Below are 17,117 nucleotides of genomic sequence, written 5' to 3' on the forward strand. Positions count from 1 at the left end.
AGTTCTCCTTTAGTGAGAGGGCAGAAACAGCACACTTCCGTCTGATACACTGAAAAGAGAAACAAGCCTGTACAAGTAAAATACATGAATAGTACAAGAGAAGTTTAACACATATACATATTCACAAAACCACAATCATACCGTCCGTTTCACTCTGATTTAATCCGGCCATCTGCTCTCCATATCAGACCTGTGCGCACACTTGCGGTGTGACAATCAAGTGAAGTAATTACTGGTCTGAGGAAACTCAAAAATGGGCAATTTTGAAGACGTCTACATGAAAACACGTAACAGATTCATAAAAAGGCTTCTCTAGCATCAGGAGGCTTTAGAGCCTGACATGTCGTCCCTCTTTCTGCAGTATTGCCTTTTACTTACAGTTTATCTTTGGTGACAAAACAACTGTTCATTAATGGTGAACGCCGGCTTCTACCCTCGTTTTCATTCAGAGTCTAATACTTCTTCTGTTCGATTAAACTATTAAAAATTCAATTTTACTAATAAAAAGTTACAAGGATTAAAACTGAAAGAATACAACTCAAACTAATTCTCACTGTTACGCGTGCTTCCTGGGTTTGAGTTTATTCACCACCTACTTGGCACGCATACACACACACAGAGACACACACAAGAAATCAGTCAGTGCATTATTTGCATTATCTCCCCTCTTTGAGTCCAGAATCATCGCAGCAGCATCGAGTGTGTAGAAGCCCTCGTTCAGCTCAGCTCAGCTCAAAACCCGCCGACGACTCGATGGCGTACAGCAGCTTGTTCCTCATCAGCTGCTGGTCACAGAACTCAGGAAGCTTGAGCAGGTTCATGCAGGTGCTGGCGGTGGGCAGGCGGTCCAGATCGGTGCCACCGTTGTGAATGCAGAAGGCCGGGTAAAGCTCCTGTGAGCAAACGTGAGGTGTTAATGAATGAATCACAGTTCTTAAGCTATTGGGCAGCAGTGGTGCCCCCAAGGGGTGGCCGGGGGGGGGGGGGCCAAGCCCCCTCTGTGAAAATTTTCTAGGGGCACCACTGCCAGGCAGGACTTCTCTACACAAATCTGACCCTAAAGTCCAGCTTGGCCACCCGTTTCTTCACTAAAATGAAACAAACAAGGTTAATCGTGTTGATTTTTTTGTTGTGTGTTATTTTTCAAAACAAAGAAAATGGCGTTTTTTGCCCCATTGACTTGCATTCATTTTTTTCATTCTTCTGGGGACCCATGATCCGGAAATAGATGGGCGTGACTTAGGCTCTCTATGTCATAGTTACAGAATGTCACCGGGCAAGTCCCAGAACAGGTACATTTATTGATCCAGAGGCAACATCTTATCTATGTGAATTTCTACAGTAATCATTAAGGGTCAAAAATCCTGAACAGGAATATTTATGGTTTTTAAAAAGGAAGCCTGGGAAGTCTGTTTTCCATAGAGCGACCCTTTTGGGTGCAAAGGCACTTTGGTATTGGTTTATTAGCAGCTGACAGATCACAGACCTAAAACTCTTGAGGTGTTTAAAGCCAGACAACGATGCCAGGAATGATCCCAATTTCCAAACCAATCCAGGTGAAGTCATAAACGTCAGCTTCCACAAGGGGATGAATGTTAAAAGAGCAAAGCTAACACTTTGGAAGGATAAATTTAGGAAATCTGCTTAGCGTTTGAAAGGTACTGAGGAGGAGATGGGCCCACAGTTTGACCCTTGGATGAGACGCCGTATGGATCGTCGTTTCATGTTGTCTATCTGGCATTTCTTTTTAAATCAAACTTTGCGGTTGATGAGGCCACCTCGTCCGCAAACTGCGACACTGACCGTTTCCATCACCAACGAGCTACTCCACCCTGATTTCATCCCGCTGTTTAATGTTAGTCTATATGTCTCTTTGGCAATACTTACGCAATTAAATGGCTCTTCGGGGGCTCGGCCGTAATGACCCCATTTTTCTGACAATTACCGTATTAAACTATCGTTGCTTATTGAGAAAGTATCATTACGGCTGCTATCATTAAAAAAAAAAAAAGAGAAAAAGACGGCTTCCATCATCTTTTTCAAATGGCTTCTTCTGACAGAGCTATTTCTCCTCTAATGAATCCTGGGCCGTTTCACGACAGCTAATTAAGGCTTCGCTGGCTCGAGACGAGGGCCGGGTTAGGGGCCACTCCCTCACAAATTACCACCCTTTAAGTCCCAGAGAGGCATCTGTGTGGGGTGGTGTGTGTGTGTGTGGTGGTGGGGGGTGGGGGGGTGGCGTAGCTGCACACCGGCCAAAGTCAGATTGATTAAATCCAAAAGGAGGGGATTATTTAAAGCCTGAGAGGAAATACTGCAGGAGGATTTTTTGGGAGAGTTGTTCACTTATTACTTTAGAGCAGCCATAACTTCTTCCTGGACAATGACAGTAAGAAGAATACTTAAACAATCATATCATGATTACAGCTTCTGGTCAGACAAAGTGCAGCATAAAAACTTCTTAACGGCCCCGAGCAACACTTGCCACTATTTCTCTCAGACTCCTTTAAGTGTCCCACAAATCAAGTGGATGAAAATGTGAAATAGCTTCTAATTAGGACGTTATTTCAGGGATTTCCTTTTTTTTTTTCAACCATCACGCTTAAAATAATCGTGGCCGTCGTTTCCTGTCGTATTCATCTCCTGAGATATGGCTGCAATCTGCCATGTGACACAAAAGAAAGAAAAGGTGAAAAGTTCAGCCTTCTGCAGAGTTCTGAATGACAATATTTGTCCAGCCGAAGCCTCCAGTTAAACCCACACACACACACACACACACACACACACACACACACACACACACACACACACACACACACACACACACACACACACACACACACACACACACACACACACACACACACACACACCGAGAGCTGCAGACAGACTGAGGAAGGTCATGAACTGTAAAACAATAGTGAACGTTGAGATAAGAGTTCACACCAACGTCCTTCTGAATCAACTTAATTTGAAAACGATAATTCCGAGGGCTCTTATCAGTCGAGGCGTTTTCATTAGACGCTCGTTAAGAGCAGAGTCTGGGAAAACTGTGGAAACACTGCCAACTCAGGAGGAATGTTCACCTTAAATCCCAGCAGCGGAGGTCGGGAGCAGCTGGTGACGAACTTCAGCAGCTTGCGCTTCTCTTCGTCTGTGAATCCTTCCACCACCTCCCAGAAGGTCTGGATAACCGGGTGATTGGCAGAGTACCCTCCTAAAACAGGGTATTGTAGAGCAGCTTTAGTTAAACAGCACACGTACCGATGGTTCACAAACAATCGGGACATTCTTGCACCCACCTGAGTAGTTTGTGAAGTTTTTAAGGTCATCAAGACAAATTGGCACATGTGCTCCAGATATCAGCACCTATTAGGACTTAGAAAGTTATGTTTACTCGCTTTTTAAAAGATAACAGCTGTTTAAAGTCACCTGGACGTTACCTGTATCTCCTGCTGGTCGAACATACGCAGCCACTCCAGGTTGACCACGTTGGCGAGGCCCTGTCTGAAGGCCAGACAGTGAGGCCTGATCTGCTTGTTCAGCCTGTAATCCGCCACTAAGTGAATGTAAGCGATCCGATTCGCTGTCGTCACGGGGATATCTTTACCTCCTGGTTTCAGCTCAACCACCTAAATTTGAAAAAGGAAAAAAATGAATTTTTTACTTTGTATTCAGGAGCCCGATGAACCAACCAACACCTGGTGGGTTTCATAAAACCAGAGAACAGCCATTAAAATGCTTTTCAGTTGTGTTCTCCTGATTAAAAGGCACGCACAGCTTTTTACTGTTACTAAAAATAGCCTCACCGCTGAACATCTGCTCCAATTTCATTTGGCTCGAGGTTCTCTTCATTAGCTTAGGTGCAGCTAGGACTTGATAAGGTGTGCTCATCTCTGTTCATAAAGCTGGCTGAGGAGGACAAGATATAAATGCTTGTCTTTTCTCGCTGCACCTAATCTGCATTTGGCCACAAAATAATCTTGTATTCAGAAGAATTCAAGATTTACTTGCAACAATAATCTATTATCTTTGGATCCATCAAGACATATTTCACTCTTTAAGATTAAAGAAGGTAAAAGAGCAGAGGGACTGAAAAGGTGTGGCCTCACGGAGCCGCTGCTTGCCCAACTGCATTCTGGGAAACGTGTGCTCATTGATCAATAGGGGTACTTGTCTGAACTTGAGTAGTCGCTTGTGAAACTTGTGAAACTGCATCAACGTTGGAAGAAGTACTGTTCCAATCCTAAGTAGGTATCATGGCAAGTACGCCCAAAGTTCCCAGATGTTTTCTTGCTCCGCCCATTTTATCTGCAGACATAAAGCTATCCCATAATTAGCATAGCATCAAAAACTGTTAAACCCCGAATGGAAAATAGCAGAGGAGACAGCTCGTAAAAATGCAGAGAATTAAGTGTAAATAAATAAATATAAAGTTGTCTGTTGTTGTAGATCATCATGTGTAACCTGTAAAACTTGCTGTGTGTTTTTTTTTTCTTTGACTCTTCAAGATACCGCAAAATGCTAATTTGCTAACCCACTATCAAAATAAAACCCATTATCTTTATTTCAGGTCATTTTTTAACTGTAGCTTAAAATCATGCTCGTTGCCATGACGTAACGGAGAACGGTTCTGTTCCAGACACCGTCCTCGTTCTCCCGTACAAGGGCTGGGCAAGAAATCGAAAATTTATCATCGAAATTTCTCACACTTATCGGGATAATTATTCTCATGCCAATAAATTTGATAATAAAAAAAAGGTGTGTGTAGGTTGGCAACATTCATGTCGCTTTAAGAAGCTGTAACCTTGAGTCACCTAAAAATGGGACTCAACGTAACACATGTGACAGCTCCATCTAGTGGACAACTTTTGTTTCTGCGCATACCTGTAGTCATCGTCCATTTATCGTTATCGAGGTGAAATCCTCAATATATCGTGATACTGATTTTAGGCCGTGTCGCCCAGCACTATCCCGTACTCAATAGAACAGACTTTTTGCTGTACTTGTCACAAATGTATTTGCGTATTTAGGTACTAAGAAACAGCCAGTAGCAGGATTAGTCGTTACTAAGATCCTTTAAGAGACAATGTGTAGTTTTTACCATGAATCTCTGGAAAAATCCATCTAAATGTTGATGAATATGAATTAAATGATGCCCAGTTATTGTGGCTTTGTAACATAACTATAAAAATCAGGTCTAAAATACATGAGAGTGGGTCTAAGTCTCTGGGTGATGCCATTTTAGATGTAATGTTTCTTCTACAGGAGCCCGTGAGGACAAAATGCATTTACTTTAGAACTTTATTTAGAAGAAATGCTTTAGCGCTTTAACCTGTTTGTGGTTTTAAAGACATGTCCAAGTCATTTAGAACAGAGGAAAGAGCAGCAGCGAACTCCGCTTCAGACGCCGTCTTCATTGTTTATGTGAAACTGAGCATCGCGGTGTGACGAACACTGCTCAGCGCGGATTTGCTCAGTTAGAATTCTGAAGGGGTGGGGTTATTTGAATGGGAGCGTTACCAGTCCCTTTGCGTCCCATAAGGAAGTGTTGGTATGGCTGGCCAGGCTAATCTGTTGGTAAGGTCTTACTCAAACACAAAATACTGCTTGCTTCCAATGATTTAGGTATGTACTGCCCCCATCGCCAGGGAAAATACACATCGTAATAAAATGTGTCTCATGATATTTTATGAAGGAATGGAAATCACAGATTTTCAAGTCGGTGTTGCATCAAAATGTGTTTCCCCCTGTAACGTGAGGAAGTATGGGTTTCTGTGCCAAAGGTCGTATTTGCCCGGCTGGGTCAGAGCTGGGTCACGCAGCACCTTCACCCACAGATTAAGACCTAAGCCTCCAGCAAGTCTGAAGGACTCCACAACATCCGAACATCTGCCATCCAGAAGGAGGACTTCAACCCACAGTCTAGTCATAATAAAACAGAGTCTTAAACTTTCTTCATTATTAATGTTAAATAATCATTTGATCACTTTGCTCATTATAAATATATTTTAATCAAATGAATGATTATTATGCTTTGGGTAATCATAATGAACTATAATGAATCAGTACACTTAATTAAATAATGTTTTCGAAGATGTTTAGCGATGACCTTCACACCTGCTCATTCAGGTCCGACTCCACAGTAACTTCAAAACACATTTGCTCTGACGCACAAGTTTGCTTTGGGAAGAGAAGTGGTTTTGGTAATGAGTGAGAACGAGAGTGAGAACGAAAGAGAGCGGAAGTGCGGAATGAACGCCACGGGGAAAGAAGCCTGCCGGCTTCTTTTCTTCCCCCACGCTATTTCTGTCACGCTAGACAGAATAACTGAAATGCAACCCGCTAACGCAGACTCGTCCCAGAGTCTTTTGATTTCTGAGTTAATTTAAACTTGAGAAAGGGCATCTGCCGAAACGCTTCAGCAATGTGTACCGAGGTCAACCCGGGACTGGACCGTTGCATACCTTTGTCTTCTCTGCCAGCCAAGGTGTGACCTGGATAACACATACTCCGAGGTCCGGATCTAAACGGGGGTCCTAAGTACGGTGAGGCAGAACACAATAGATAGCGTTCTGATGCTGTTTTTCTAATAAGAACTAAAGTTTAATTGCAAAACATCATCTTTCACTCAGTTCATATTCTCTCTCCCTGAAGCAGTCTCAGACACCTGCATGCACGCATTCATAATTCCATCATCCTCAATTTTAGCACATCCAACACAAGGTCTATTTGTGCAAGCTTAAAATATCAACTGTTAAAGACTGTCCAACAAGGTTGCCAATGTTGATTGTTTTTCCTATGATTGTCAATTCAAATCGTTAGTTTAAATTGAAGAATTAAAACTCTTAAAATTTAAACTTGCCTTTTCATTGAACTGAAACACAGACAAACGGATATGATCGTCAGTTTATCGATGAAAACAACCTTTGAGTCTTCTTATCTCTATAACATTTGGTTATTAATTTGTAAAAATTAATATTCCAGATTATTATGTAGAATGGTTTATCTTTCATAAAAGAGCCAACAACCATTACGCTACACCCCGTAAAAGGCATCCTCAGGGTATCTGCAGGTTTAAGAGAGCCAAATTTAAGACTTTTTAAGACCTTTTTAAGGCCACTCTGACCAAATTTAAGCTATTTTATCTATTAAATTTAAGCTATAATTTCCAGCTATTGCCTGGAAACTGTGCTAACCACGTTGCGAACGTGGGATTAGCCATCTAGTTACCATTAAACTTGCACTTCCCCATGGCGCAAGCTCCCACTATCTTAACCAGCTAATGTGCTCATCTAAAAATAGCCCCCTTTAACAACAAACTGAATGTGTACGGTTCCGCTTACGCCAACATCGTACACAAAAAATACTGAACACAAACTAGAAATTCACAAAAATTTTATTGAAATAAAAGAGTCTTGTTTATTGGGTCTTTGATAATTTAAGACCTTTGGAAACTGTATTTAAGGATTATTTGTCATTTTTAAGGATTTTTAAGGCCTTTAATTTGGAAAAGCTAATTTAAGACTTTTTAAGGACCCGCGGATACCCTGATCCTCTAGACTGCTGCTAAAATCAGCACATTAGTGTGGTGAAGTAATGAGATGAATTTAATTGAACATGTGATCTAAAAACAAGAGAAACCCTCAAATTCAGATGTTTTCGTTGTTAAATAAAAAAAGGAAAAAGATAATCTAGCCGTTTTTAAATGAATATTCTCAAAATACCATTTTAGGACAAAAGGAGAAAATAGAGAATATCAGGCAGAAAGGTTTTCTGATTCAACAACTGTTTCTGACAACTTACTAGTCTGTGTGTAGATTTCACCTTCCCAGACTACACTATAATCAGTAAGGTGTTGTGTATTTTGTAAATAAAAAGCAACAGTTTTGTGGATTTGTGTGGCTGCTTATTTTCTAAATTAACTATCCTAACTTCATCTGACTGATACTCTGCTTCAAAAATCGTACAACTTTCTAAAAAACAGCAAAAACTACAACTTTTATGCATTAATGACAACATCCTTACAAAACCAGGCTTTACCAAAGCATTCAGACTGGACTATAATGTAAGGTATTCTATCCTTTCCCACTCAGGAACCGTTTTCTGCCCCTTTTCTCCTTCACAGCAGATCCTGATTATTTGCTAATGTAAGAGAATTACTGTGGTTATCTCGCTTGCTTTGGCTATCTCACAAGGGCAAATGCAGGGCAGACAGCTCCCGGGTGTGTGCCTAATCTTTCACAAATTGTTTTCCCTATCGTGTTTGCAAGACCCCTATTTGCGACCATGAGGGGCCGCATTGTAGCTCTGCCGTTTCAGGTGTTGTTTGAGAAGAGCTAATAAGAAGCGTTCAGGCCCTGAGTAAACAGGAGCTCGCTGACGACGGTGGGTTTCTGACTTAGAGCGGTAGTGGTGGGTCATCTTTTCAGCACTGAGCGTTGAAGAGTGTGTGTGTGTGTGTGTGTGTGTGTGTGGAGGGGGCTCCTGTCAGGCGTGTTACGAGATCATTTGTGGGAGGAAAAGCAGGTGGAACGGTCAACAGAAAAGCTGCGTCCCCTGCACTGCAGAGTGACAGAAGCGACGTGCTTTATCTCCGCCAGCGCTGAAAAGTGGTGCATCAGGAGGGAAATGAATTATTAACGCCCCACGGAGAAACCAAACAGGAGGAGGGGTAGGCTTCAGACAGCCTGGTTCAGAAACTGAGCTGAAAAATAAACTCCAGTCACCTGAGCTTCTCCCAGATCGTTGTTGACCACGGTAAAGTTCAGGCCCAGCTCCTCCACGTCGCCCTCGTAGCTCTTGAGGAAGAGGAGGTTTCGGTACATCTCGGGGTCCAAAGACGCCAGGTGGTGGATGTCCACATCAGCGCTGGTTCCCAGAAGTTTGGACAGGAAGAAACTGGCAAAAGGCATCTCCACCAGCATGTTTTCATACAGTGCCTGTGGATATAAATGGACATCTTACTCACATGATCCTCCATTTAAAAATATGAAAACAACAAATATTAAAGCTGGGGTCCGTAGCGTGATGTCATCAAGGAGAGGAAGAGGAGATTTTGAAATTTGAACGGTTAGTGTTCCCGTCTCTGCTGCCCCTCACTTTTAGGATGGAGCTGAAAGCAACGCCTCATACCGCGCATCCACAGAAAAATTAACAGGACAGGTATTGTTTTTGGTATGTTCCTGCTCAGACACACTAGATTCTAACCGCCGAATTATCTAATCACCCTTTATCGGGTTCTGCAGGAGCTGCTAATCACACATTTTAATCAGATCTGAAGTGTTCAAGCAGGAAAACATCTAAAACCAGCAGGGATCTTGCATTTGGGATGCTAGCACTAGGGCTGCAACAAACGATTATTTGGATAATCGATTAATCGGATGGGGTCTCGACACGATTAATCGATTAATCGGATTACATGGGGAAATTTTTAAAAACTGCTAGGGAAACGTTATTTCTCTCCTTCCTTCACTTTATTTAACACAACATTATTAGAAAACACTTCAATAGCAGAAAAACAACATGCCATCACCTAAATTGTCTTATAAGGTGTATAGACAGAGACCCTAAGCTACATCTATCTGTGACCTAAAATGCTTGGTCCAAGTTAAACAGCTTAAGGGCAATTCTCATCTGTTTTGTTTGATCTCATCTGTTAACATTTATTTTAAATGTAATTAAACATAGGCTGTGAATTAATCAAAATTGATCACTATTTCCAAAACTGACTGAAAAAATACCAAATAAAACAAAAGTAAATGAATGCCATCCTCCTTGCGATGATGCCCTGGGCAACTGCCATAAAGTCACATCAAGAAATGCTGCTGATCATTCCAATGATCCCAAATAGACTCACATTAGGCCACATGAAAGCAACTGAACCCAAAAATATATTAACCAGTATATAACTGCACTCTCACACAACACGCCTGCAGCAACAGTTAGGACTCCTCCCTCCCTTTTAAAAGCGTTTTTGCTTCTGAGGACATTGTGGTTGTAAAACCACATGCTAGTAGTCTGGCCCCGGTGTGATCAACCAGTTTCTGCGGGAATGTGACGGCGGAACCAGGGCCAGATTAACACTTTGTTGTACCCTGGGCAACAATATTCAAGGGCTCCATCATCACGACCCAAGGATCACCATAATGTGGTCACATACAGAATATTTTACTGTGATATGCAGTAAATATACTCAATACTTGAATGCCTGACAACACGTAACCCGCCCAGAGTAACCTTTGACTCACCTCGTGTGGACTGACCAATGAGGAGAGGGTCTTAACTTGAGGCCCTCTCTTCATTGGTCAGTCTGCATGAGACTGACTCTCAACTGACATTCAGTCGTAGGCAGCGAAGCGTCTCTGTGCAGCGCAAAAGCCCGGGTGGACAGTTTGTTTAATGTAGGGTGACCATATTTCCATTTCCAAACAAGAGGACAGGGGATCTGTGCCTATGACGTCACACTATGGCAACGCCACACAAACCATGTTGGGACCCATTTTTTGTAAGAACTAAATTAATATCAGATTCTGCCAATTAAAGGGCTCTAAAACAATTCATATGTAAATATTTTGCATATTTAATGCAAAATCTAATTTTTCTGCTTTAGTGCTGCAACAAGGTTTTATTAATAATAAATTATTATACCTTTTGTTTTACTACAGCATCGGTAAGCTTCCTGTGCACAGATGATTAAGGATGCTTGTTTCAGCTGTGAGATTAGACGATAGGATCAATGAAAAAATAAGTTGTCACACACTCCATGGAAACTTTCAGAGAATCCACAAATAGTGGCTTTCAAATGGTTTTGTTACTTTTAGCAGGTTTAGAAAAGCAGCAGATGAGACAGCATGTCTGATAATTTAGTTTTTCATCTGATAATATTAGAACATGTCAGTAATGTCTGAGGGGCTTTTATAAACACCATATAACTAACACTACTGGAGAGGGCATGAATTACACAGAGGCTTCTGGGGAGCCCAGTTATGGGGGGGGGGGGGGGGGGGGCATTTTGCCTTGGCCCCCAAAATGTCTTGAAACGGCCCTGGGTGTGTGACTGAGTTTTGAAGGTGATCTGAATTGTATCAGATGTATAAATATGACATGTGTATAACTTATTGTTTTTTACTGGTAAAAACGTGTCGTGGAGATAAATCTACCTACATTTGACTTTTCAACACTTTGTTTTGTTTTCTTGTTTTTATTTAACTATTTTCCTGTCCTGTCTGTCTCTCATCTTCCTGCATCTCCTCATAATTCTCCAGAAAATCTGTTGCCTGGATTCTTACCTTTTCACCTCATCAGTTACTTTTGAGCAGATCAAAGGGATCTCCTGACCGAAAAGCGCAGAGCGCGTTTTCGATGCTGCGTGAGGTGACATCACCACAGCAGAGGTGATGAGCTCCACAGTAGCGAGCTTCAGGCACAAATAAGACAGAAAATAGAGAACATGTGCGGACATGAACGATCGTGTGCTAATTATAGTTTTTTGGTTGCGCCACTTTGAGAATGGACCGTGAGCTGGAAGCAGCTGCCTGGATCGCTGCGCGACAATGCGGAACCGGTTCGCAGCAGCGCAAGTCTGCCGGCTCGCCCTCACGCTGATCTGCGGCTCTCCCTCGCGCTGATCTGCCGGCTCTCCCTCGCGCTGATCTGCGGCTCTCCCTCGCGCTGATCTGCGGCTCTCCCTCGCGCTGATCTGCCGGCTCTCCCTCGCGCTGATCTGACTTGCTCTGGTCTGCGCGCAACGGCGGGCAGGAAGGGGGGGGGGGGGGGGGGGGGCGCTTTTGGAAGAGTTGTGCGACACAACGAATCGATGACGCAATTCGTTGCCAACGCTTTTAGTAATCGATTTTCATCGAATTTATCGATTCGTTGTTGCAGCCCTAGCTAGCACCCCCTGCTAATGCTACAACAGGCTAAAACAACAGTCCGATGTAGCGTAAAGTTGAGCGTTACATCAATCACTTAGCTCCAACACACAAAAGATGAATCCATTTTCATTCCTTTCCCTCCCCTGCACAGTTAACTTGAAGTTTACAGACTGACACTAATGAAATGCAGGTTGAGTTAGCATTCAAGCTAAGCTAAGCTAAGGGCATGCTGGGAACTGGGGCACACATTCTTGTTGACAGCTCCCTCTTGTGGATACAGAACTCTAGTCTCGCACAAGGTCACGAGGAGGGCCAGGGCGGGATTCGATCTCCAGACTCCCGGGTGAGAGTCATGCGCACTAACTAGTCATCCAAAGGGAATTCCCCTTGGCCAAGTAGCCAGGGCGCATGATCAATCGGGAAACAGTGACAGGACGCTCACACTGTCACACACATATCCAGTCTGCGATAATGTACTTACTCTAGTGTTTACATTGTTTTAATGTATTTCAGACTTTTTAACACAGACAAATTTGTCTCATTCCTCTCCGCACGATCAGCACCTCTAAACTCAGGTTTTTCACCTTTTCCATCCATGAATAAAACGCTTGCTGCATATTTCATATTTTCAGACTTTTTCCGCGATGCGTTCTTCAATCTGTTCTGAGTCTGCCGCTAAATATCTCTTTACTTTTTGAAGCGGCAAAGACAGAGCTGTTGAAGAATTTACTGGAAGCAACGTCCTGACCAATCTCAAGCTTGCATTCGGCAGATAGTTAAAAATTGGGGCATGTCTCCATCTGCAACAACGACAGAGGGCTCTTGCGTTGACGCATAATTGCGTTGCGTGACTCCGTCCCGATGCAGACGACGAAGTATAAATTAGGCTTTAGTTACGAAAGATTTTATATCATAAAACAGGCTAAGATTGTCAGATTAAAGTCATTTTAACTTACTTTGAATTTTTTAAACTACATACCTCAGCTTTAAACAGTAAATAAAACAACCGAATTAACAATTAATATTAAAGGTCATTTTGAAGTGGATTTATGTGTGAAAGTTAAAATTAACACAGATGCAGCTTGGGTAAGTCTTCATTTACAACCTTTACTCAGAAGCACTTGAGCGGCAGAAATCATGCCAGTAAGAATACGTAATAAAAAGAAGAATCTGAATAGAAAACACATCATTATGCTTCACATGACAGAATCAAGTTTTATATCTGTGAATCTCATAACATCAGAGTGACGCATATCAAAACACAGAGCACAATCCATCTTCAAGCACACCTCCTCTTCTTCTTTCCATTCAAACTTTATAAATGCCGACTCTCACCTTGACCTTAAACGCAATTAAGAACCAGAGCCGGGCAGGTGACTCATAAAACCCTAAGCTAATGTACTGGAATGGTCCAAAAAAGAGCCTATTGGAGACATTAAAATATACAGGTCCTTATAAATGATAACGCTAAAAACCCTGACCGCATCAGCTAAATGGATTATAAATCTAGAGGATTTCCATAATGCATGCATCTTAAACATACACCAACACATAAATCGCAGCTATTTTCTAAACACAGGTTAATTGCACAACTTCAAACATTGTCTATTTTTTATGCAAATTAATCCACTTAGCATTACTCTTGTGGCCGCTATTCATTCTGGACCATATGTGCCGCGCGGCCCCTTGAAACCTATCAATAACACTTGTGCCGGGAAGAGGCAGCAATAAGTATATGGAGAAAACTTGTAGCCTTATTTTTTCTAGTGCCACTCGCCTAATTTATGAGTGTTTATTGCCAGAAATTGTGCCAAAATGACTCGGGTTGGAAAGAATTAATTGTTATGGCCCAGGCCTTTTTAATATAAGTGAGTGCAGTGGCAACGCAATTAAAGCAGATCGCGGCACCATCAGGTGGAATAAATGCCAGCAGCACTGCAGGTGCATTCTGTTGGCTGCCAAATAAATTCTTTAATTTACAACATTAAGAATCAATAAAATTATAATGCCTTCCAAACGCATCTCTATCAATCAGGGGGGGGGCGACACTCTCGCACCTCTAAGGGGAAGATCATTGAGAGGAGGCCGATGGCGGAGGAGGATGAAAGCTTTATAAATGGCTAACGAGGCTGGAGGTTTGGTGATAATGAGATGAAATGAACCTCAGAATCCTGATTAAAATAACCGTTTTAATCTTTAAGCCGAGCCACAAAAGCAAAGCAACCTGTTTTCCCATTTGTGGCTTAAATCTTTGGGCTTGTCAGCGGGGTGGACAAGCAAGGAAGAGGGATGATGACTGGCCTCTATTCTGATGTTCAATCCCATTTCAGTGAGTACCCCCTCAGACAAGCCACTCCTGGCTGTAATACATCACCTCCACAACAATGGCACACCTCGGACATTAATTAACTATATTAATCTCCTGTGTCCTTTGAGCTGCGAGTGTGCACCGCGCACGCTTGCAGCAGCAGTGATGCAATCTCGATCCATATAAACTCTTGCCTTTTATCCGAGCAATACCGGCACTAAACAAATATCAATACGCCTCTCAAATGGCCACTCAAACGTCTGTTTTTATGGAGAAGGGAGAACTTAAGGTAGGGTTAATTGAAAGTCAAATTCTAATTAATTTCCCTCAGCCTAATTGCCTGTACCATTAGCTATGGAGAAGCAGGAATGGGTGAATCGTAGCTGCTGATTGATCACTTCTCACTTGCACAGAATACAGAGAAGAAGAAGAAGGAGGAAGCTGACCAGGCTTTCTGGAGCTGTGCAATAGAGAAGAGCCCTGGATGTTCCTGACTGTAAAACAGATCAAAATGCTATTACCACATGCTTTGAAGGCTTATTTATGTCCTGTCTTCGTGGGCCTGCTGATTTAATGCCCCACGAATGCAGCTGCTACACAAACAAGAGCTAGGAATCATCCGCTAATGGAAGTCCTAATTGAGAGGCGACCTGCTTGTCATGAGGTAACTCTTCTCTGGATGGAGATGATAGCAGCATCCTGATAAACAACCACCACCACATGCATTAGGGATGATTTAGAAACATTAGCCTCTAATAAATAGCAACTTCACAGATACGGAGAAGATGACTTAAATGATCCTGAACTGAAGGGAGTGCAAAAGCGTTTTACTTTTTAAAGAATGGACAGAAGTTTCTTTAAGCATTGTAGTAAATAAATACACGCTTTTATGCAGCCGGTGTTCATATAAGAACACTTTACTATTATTACCCATCATGGAAACAAAAGGCACTGTGTGTGTGTGTGTGTGTGTGTGTGTGTGTGTGTGTGTGTGTGTGTGTGTGTGTGTGTGTGTGTGTGTGTGTGTGTGTGTGTGTTAGGGCTGGGTACAGAAACATAGTACCTCTTTAACCATTTGGTTCTGTTTACTTCAGCTATAGAGGTGTCACAAATAATGACCTACTTCTTACAAGTTAAGCAACTGGAAAACTCCACATGACTTTTATTTTGAAAGTTTCTGGATGTTTTACACTGCTTTTGTGTTTGACATCCTGTCTGGCCCAATCTGAACTGGTGAGCTTGATGCTTTGGAAGCTTACCTCGTAAGGCCTACCTAGTTCCGTACACTTCTGGGACGCTTCCAAAACGCGACACTTAGCAGACGACGGAAAAGCACCCATCCACTTTAGCGGCAACTAATTACTGTTTACTACGCTTTGTGGACATTAAACGACGTTATGCGTCAGGTGGACAGTGCTGTGTGTCATTTACAACGTTTCTTCAGATTCTCAAACTAAGAAACCATTGAAAACATCAAAAGTTTGGCTGCTTTTTGTGAAAGTAAATGAAAAATCTGTGATAAGATTTGTGTCGCTAAATATGAAAATACAAGAAATTTTATAGCCAAAGCATGCACCGTCCTCCACTGCAAATAAAATAAATCAGACCCGAGTCCACAAGCTTCTCCCTCTGCTGCACATTGGAGGTAGCGGTCGACCGATATTGTTTTTTTCTATTGTCGATACCGACATGTAGTCAGCCGACGGCCGATATGTGCTGCCAATTTCCAGACATTTTCCACCTTATTTACATGCTAAAATGGTACTAATAACATCAGTTGATGCACAAAATTTCCAAAGCTGATGCGGTTTTTGACTCTGAATTCAACTAACTGTTAAATCTTAAAGTTCATTTAGGGTACTTATTATGCAGATGTTACTAGTGAATGTAAAAATACATTTAAATTAAATGTACCAGGCACCAGGCTGCCCGAGGATGTGCCTGCCTTTACTGAGGACAATTGTCGACCGATGCCAATAAAAAAAAAAAAAAGGTAAATATCTGCCTGGTCCATCTCTAACCGGTGGTGACATCAGGCTCCTTTTCTCTGAAGAAAAATTGCTAGAATAAAGTTTAGTGTACATAGTTTTAACTTGTTTCATTTTTCATTTCTACTGTATGTTTATTTATTTAATTCCTTGGGACATAAACGTTTTATATTTCAGGATTTTAGAGAGCAGACATTTTTTTTAACCAAAGAAGCGATAGCAGTTTAAACTTGATCTTCATGCAGTTTGTGTTTGTTTTGCACTAAAAGGTAAATACTAACTTATTGTTTTTTTTATTTATTATTTAAATTCTGTGTTTTCAACTCATTGTACAAAGATGTTAAATTGTAGTTTCCCGTACATTTTAGTTAGGGAAACAAAATAAATAAAAAATAAATTGTAGTTTACCAGTCGCACAGAAAGTTTGCCATTTTTGATCAGTTTACTTATAAAAAAAACACGTTAGTCTTAAAATATTATTGATCAAAAACCAGGTAATGTTGATGTACTGGTATTGTAAAAACTCTAAAAGGCGTCTGGCTCTCAACTCCGACATGGAAGGAAGGCTAGGCCTTTACATCTTATTAAATTTGACTTTGAAAGGCTCACCTTTCCAAGGATCCTGCCCAGGAAATAGTAGTGTCTCGTGAAAGAGTCCCCCACCAGCATCTCTGCAGCAGGGTTGGGGTACAGCAAGCCCTCGTTGGTCGTCTTGAAGAATCCCTGGTTGGGATTGAAGCCCGACTTGAGGAGCTCGTTAAGGAACTCGCGGAAGATGCCTCCACCATCGATGCCTGCCTCGTCCAGACCGTGGGCGTTTAGAAGGTGGACTCTGATCTTTTTCTTAAGATCCGGCTCTGGTTTAAGGACACAAAGAATAAATATCCGATGGAACAAGAAACAAATTCATTAATATTAAAGCAAAACAAAACAATCCCTAAAAAA

General features: G+C 41.9%; 1 protein-coding gene across 1 annotated transcript in view; it reads right to left on the reverse strand.

The window, feature by feature from the left end:
• Positions 1-515: 515 nt before the first annotated feature.
• Positions 516-17,117, reverse strand: part of ube3c (ubiquitin protein ligase E3C) — a 31,492-nt gene continuing 14,890 nt past the window's right edge. Inside the window, exons 19-24 of the mRNA XM_015954632.3 lie at positions 16,782-17,029; positions 8,730-8,942; positions 3,444-3,632; positions 3,303-3,369; positions 3,087-3,217; positions 516-893 (exon numbers count right to left, since the gene is read on the reverse strand). Coding sequence (XP_015810118.1) covers positions 723-893; positions 3,087-3,217; positions 3,303-3,369; positions 3,444-3,632; positions 8,730-8,942; positions 16,782-17,029 — 1,019 coding nt within the window. The 3' untranslated portion in view covers positions 516-722. The remainder of the gene's footprint in view (positions 894-3,086; positions 3,218-3,302; positions 3,370-3,443; positions 3,633-8,729; positions 8,943-16,781; positions 17,030-17,117) is intronic.

Source organism: Nothobranchius furzeri, chromosome 7 (assembly GCF_043380555.1).
Source record: "Nothobranchius furzeri strain GRZ-AD chromosome 7, NfurGRZ-RIMD1, whole genome shotgun sequence".
Lineage (NCBI taxonomy): Eukaryota > Metazoa > Chordata > Actinopteri > Cyprinodontiformes > Nothobranchiidae > Nothobranchius > Nothobranchius furzeri.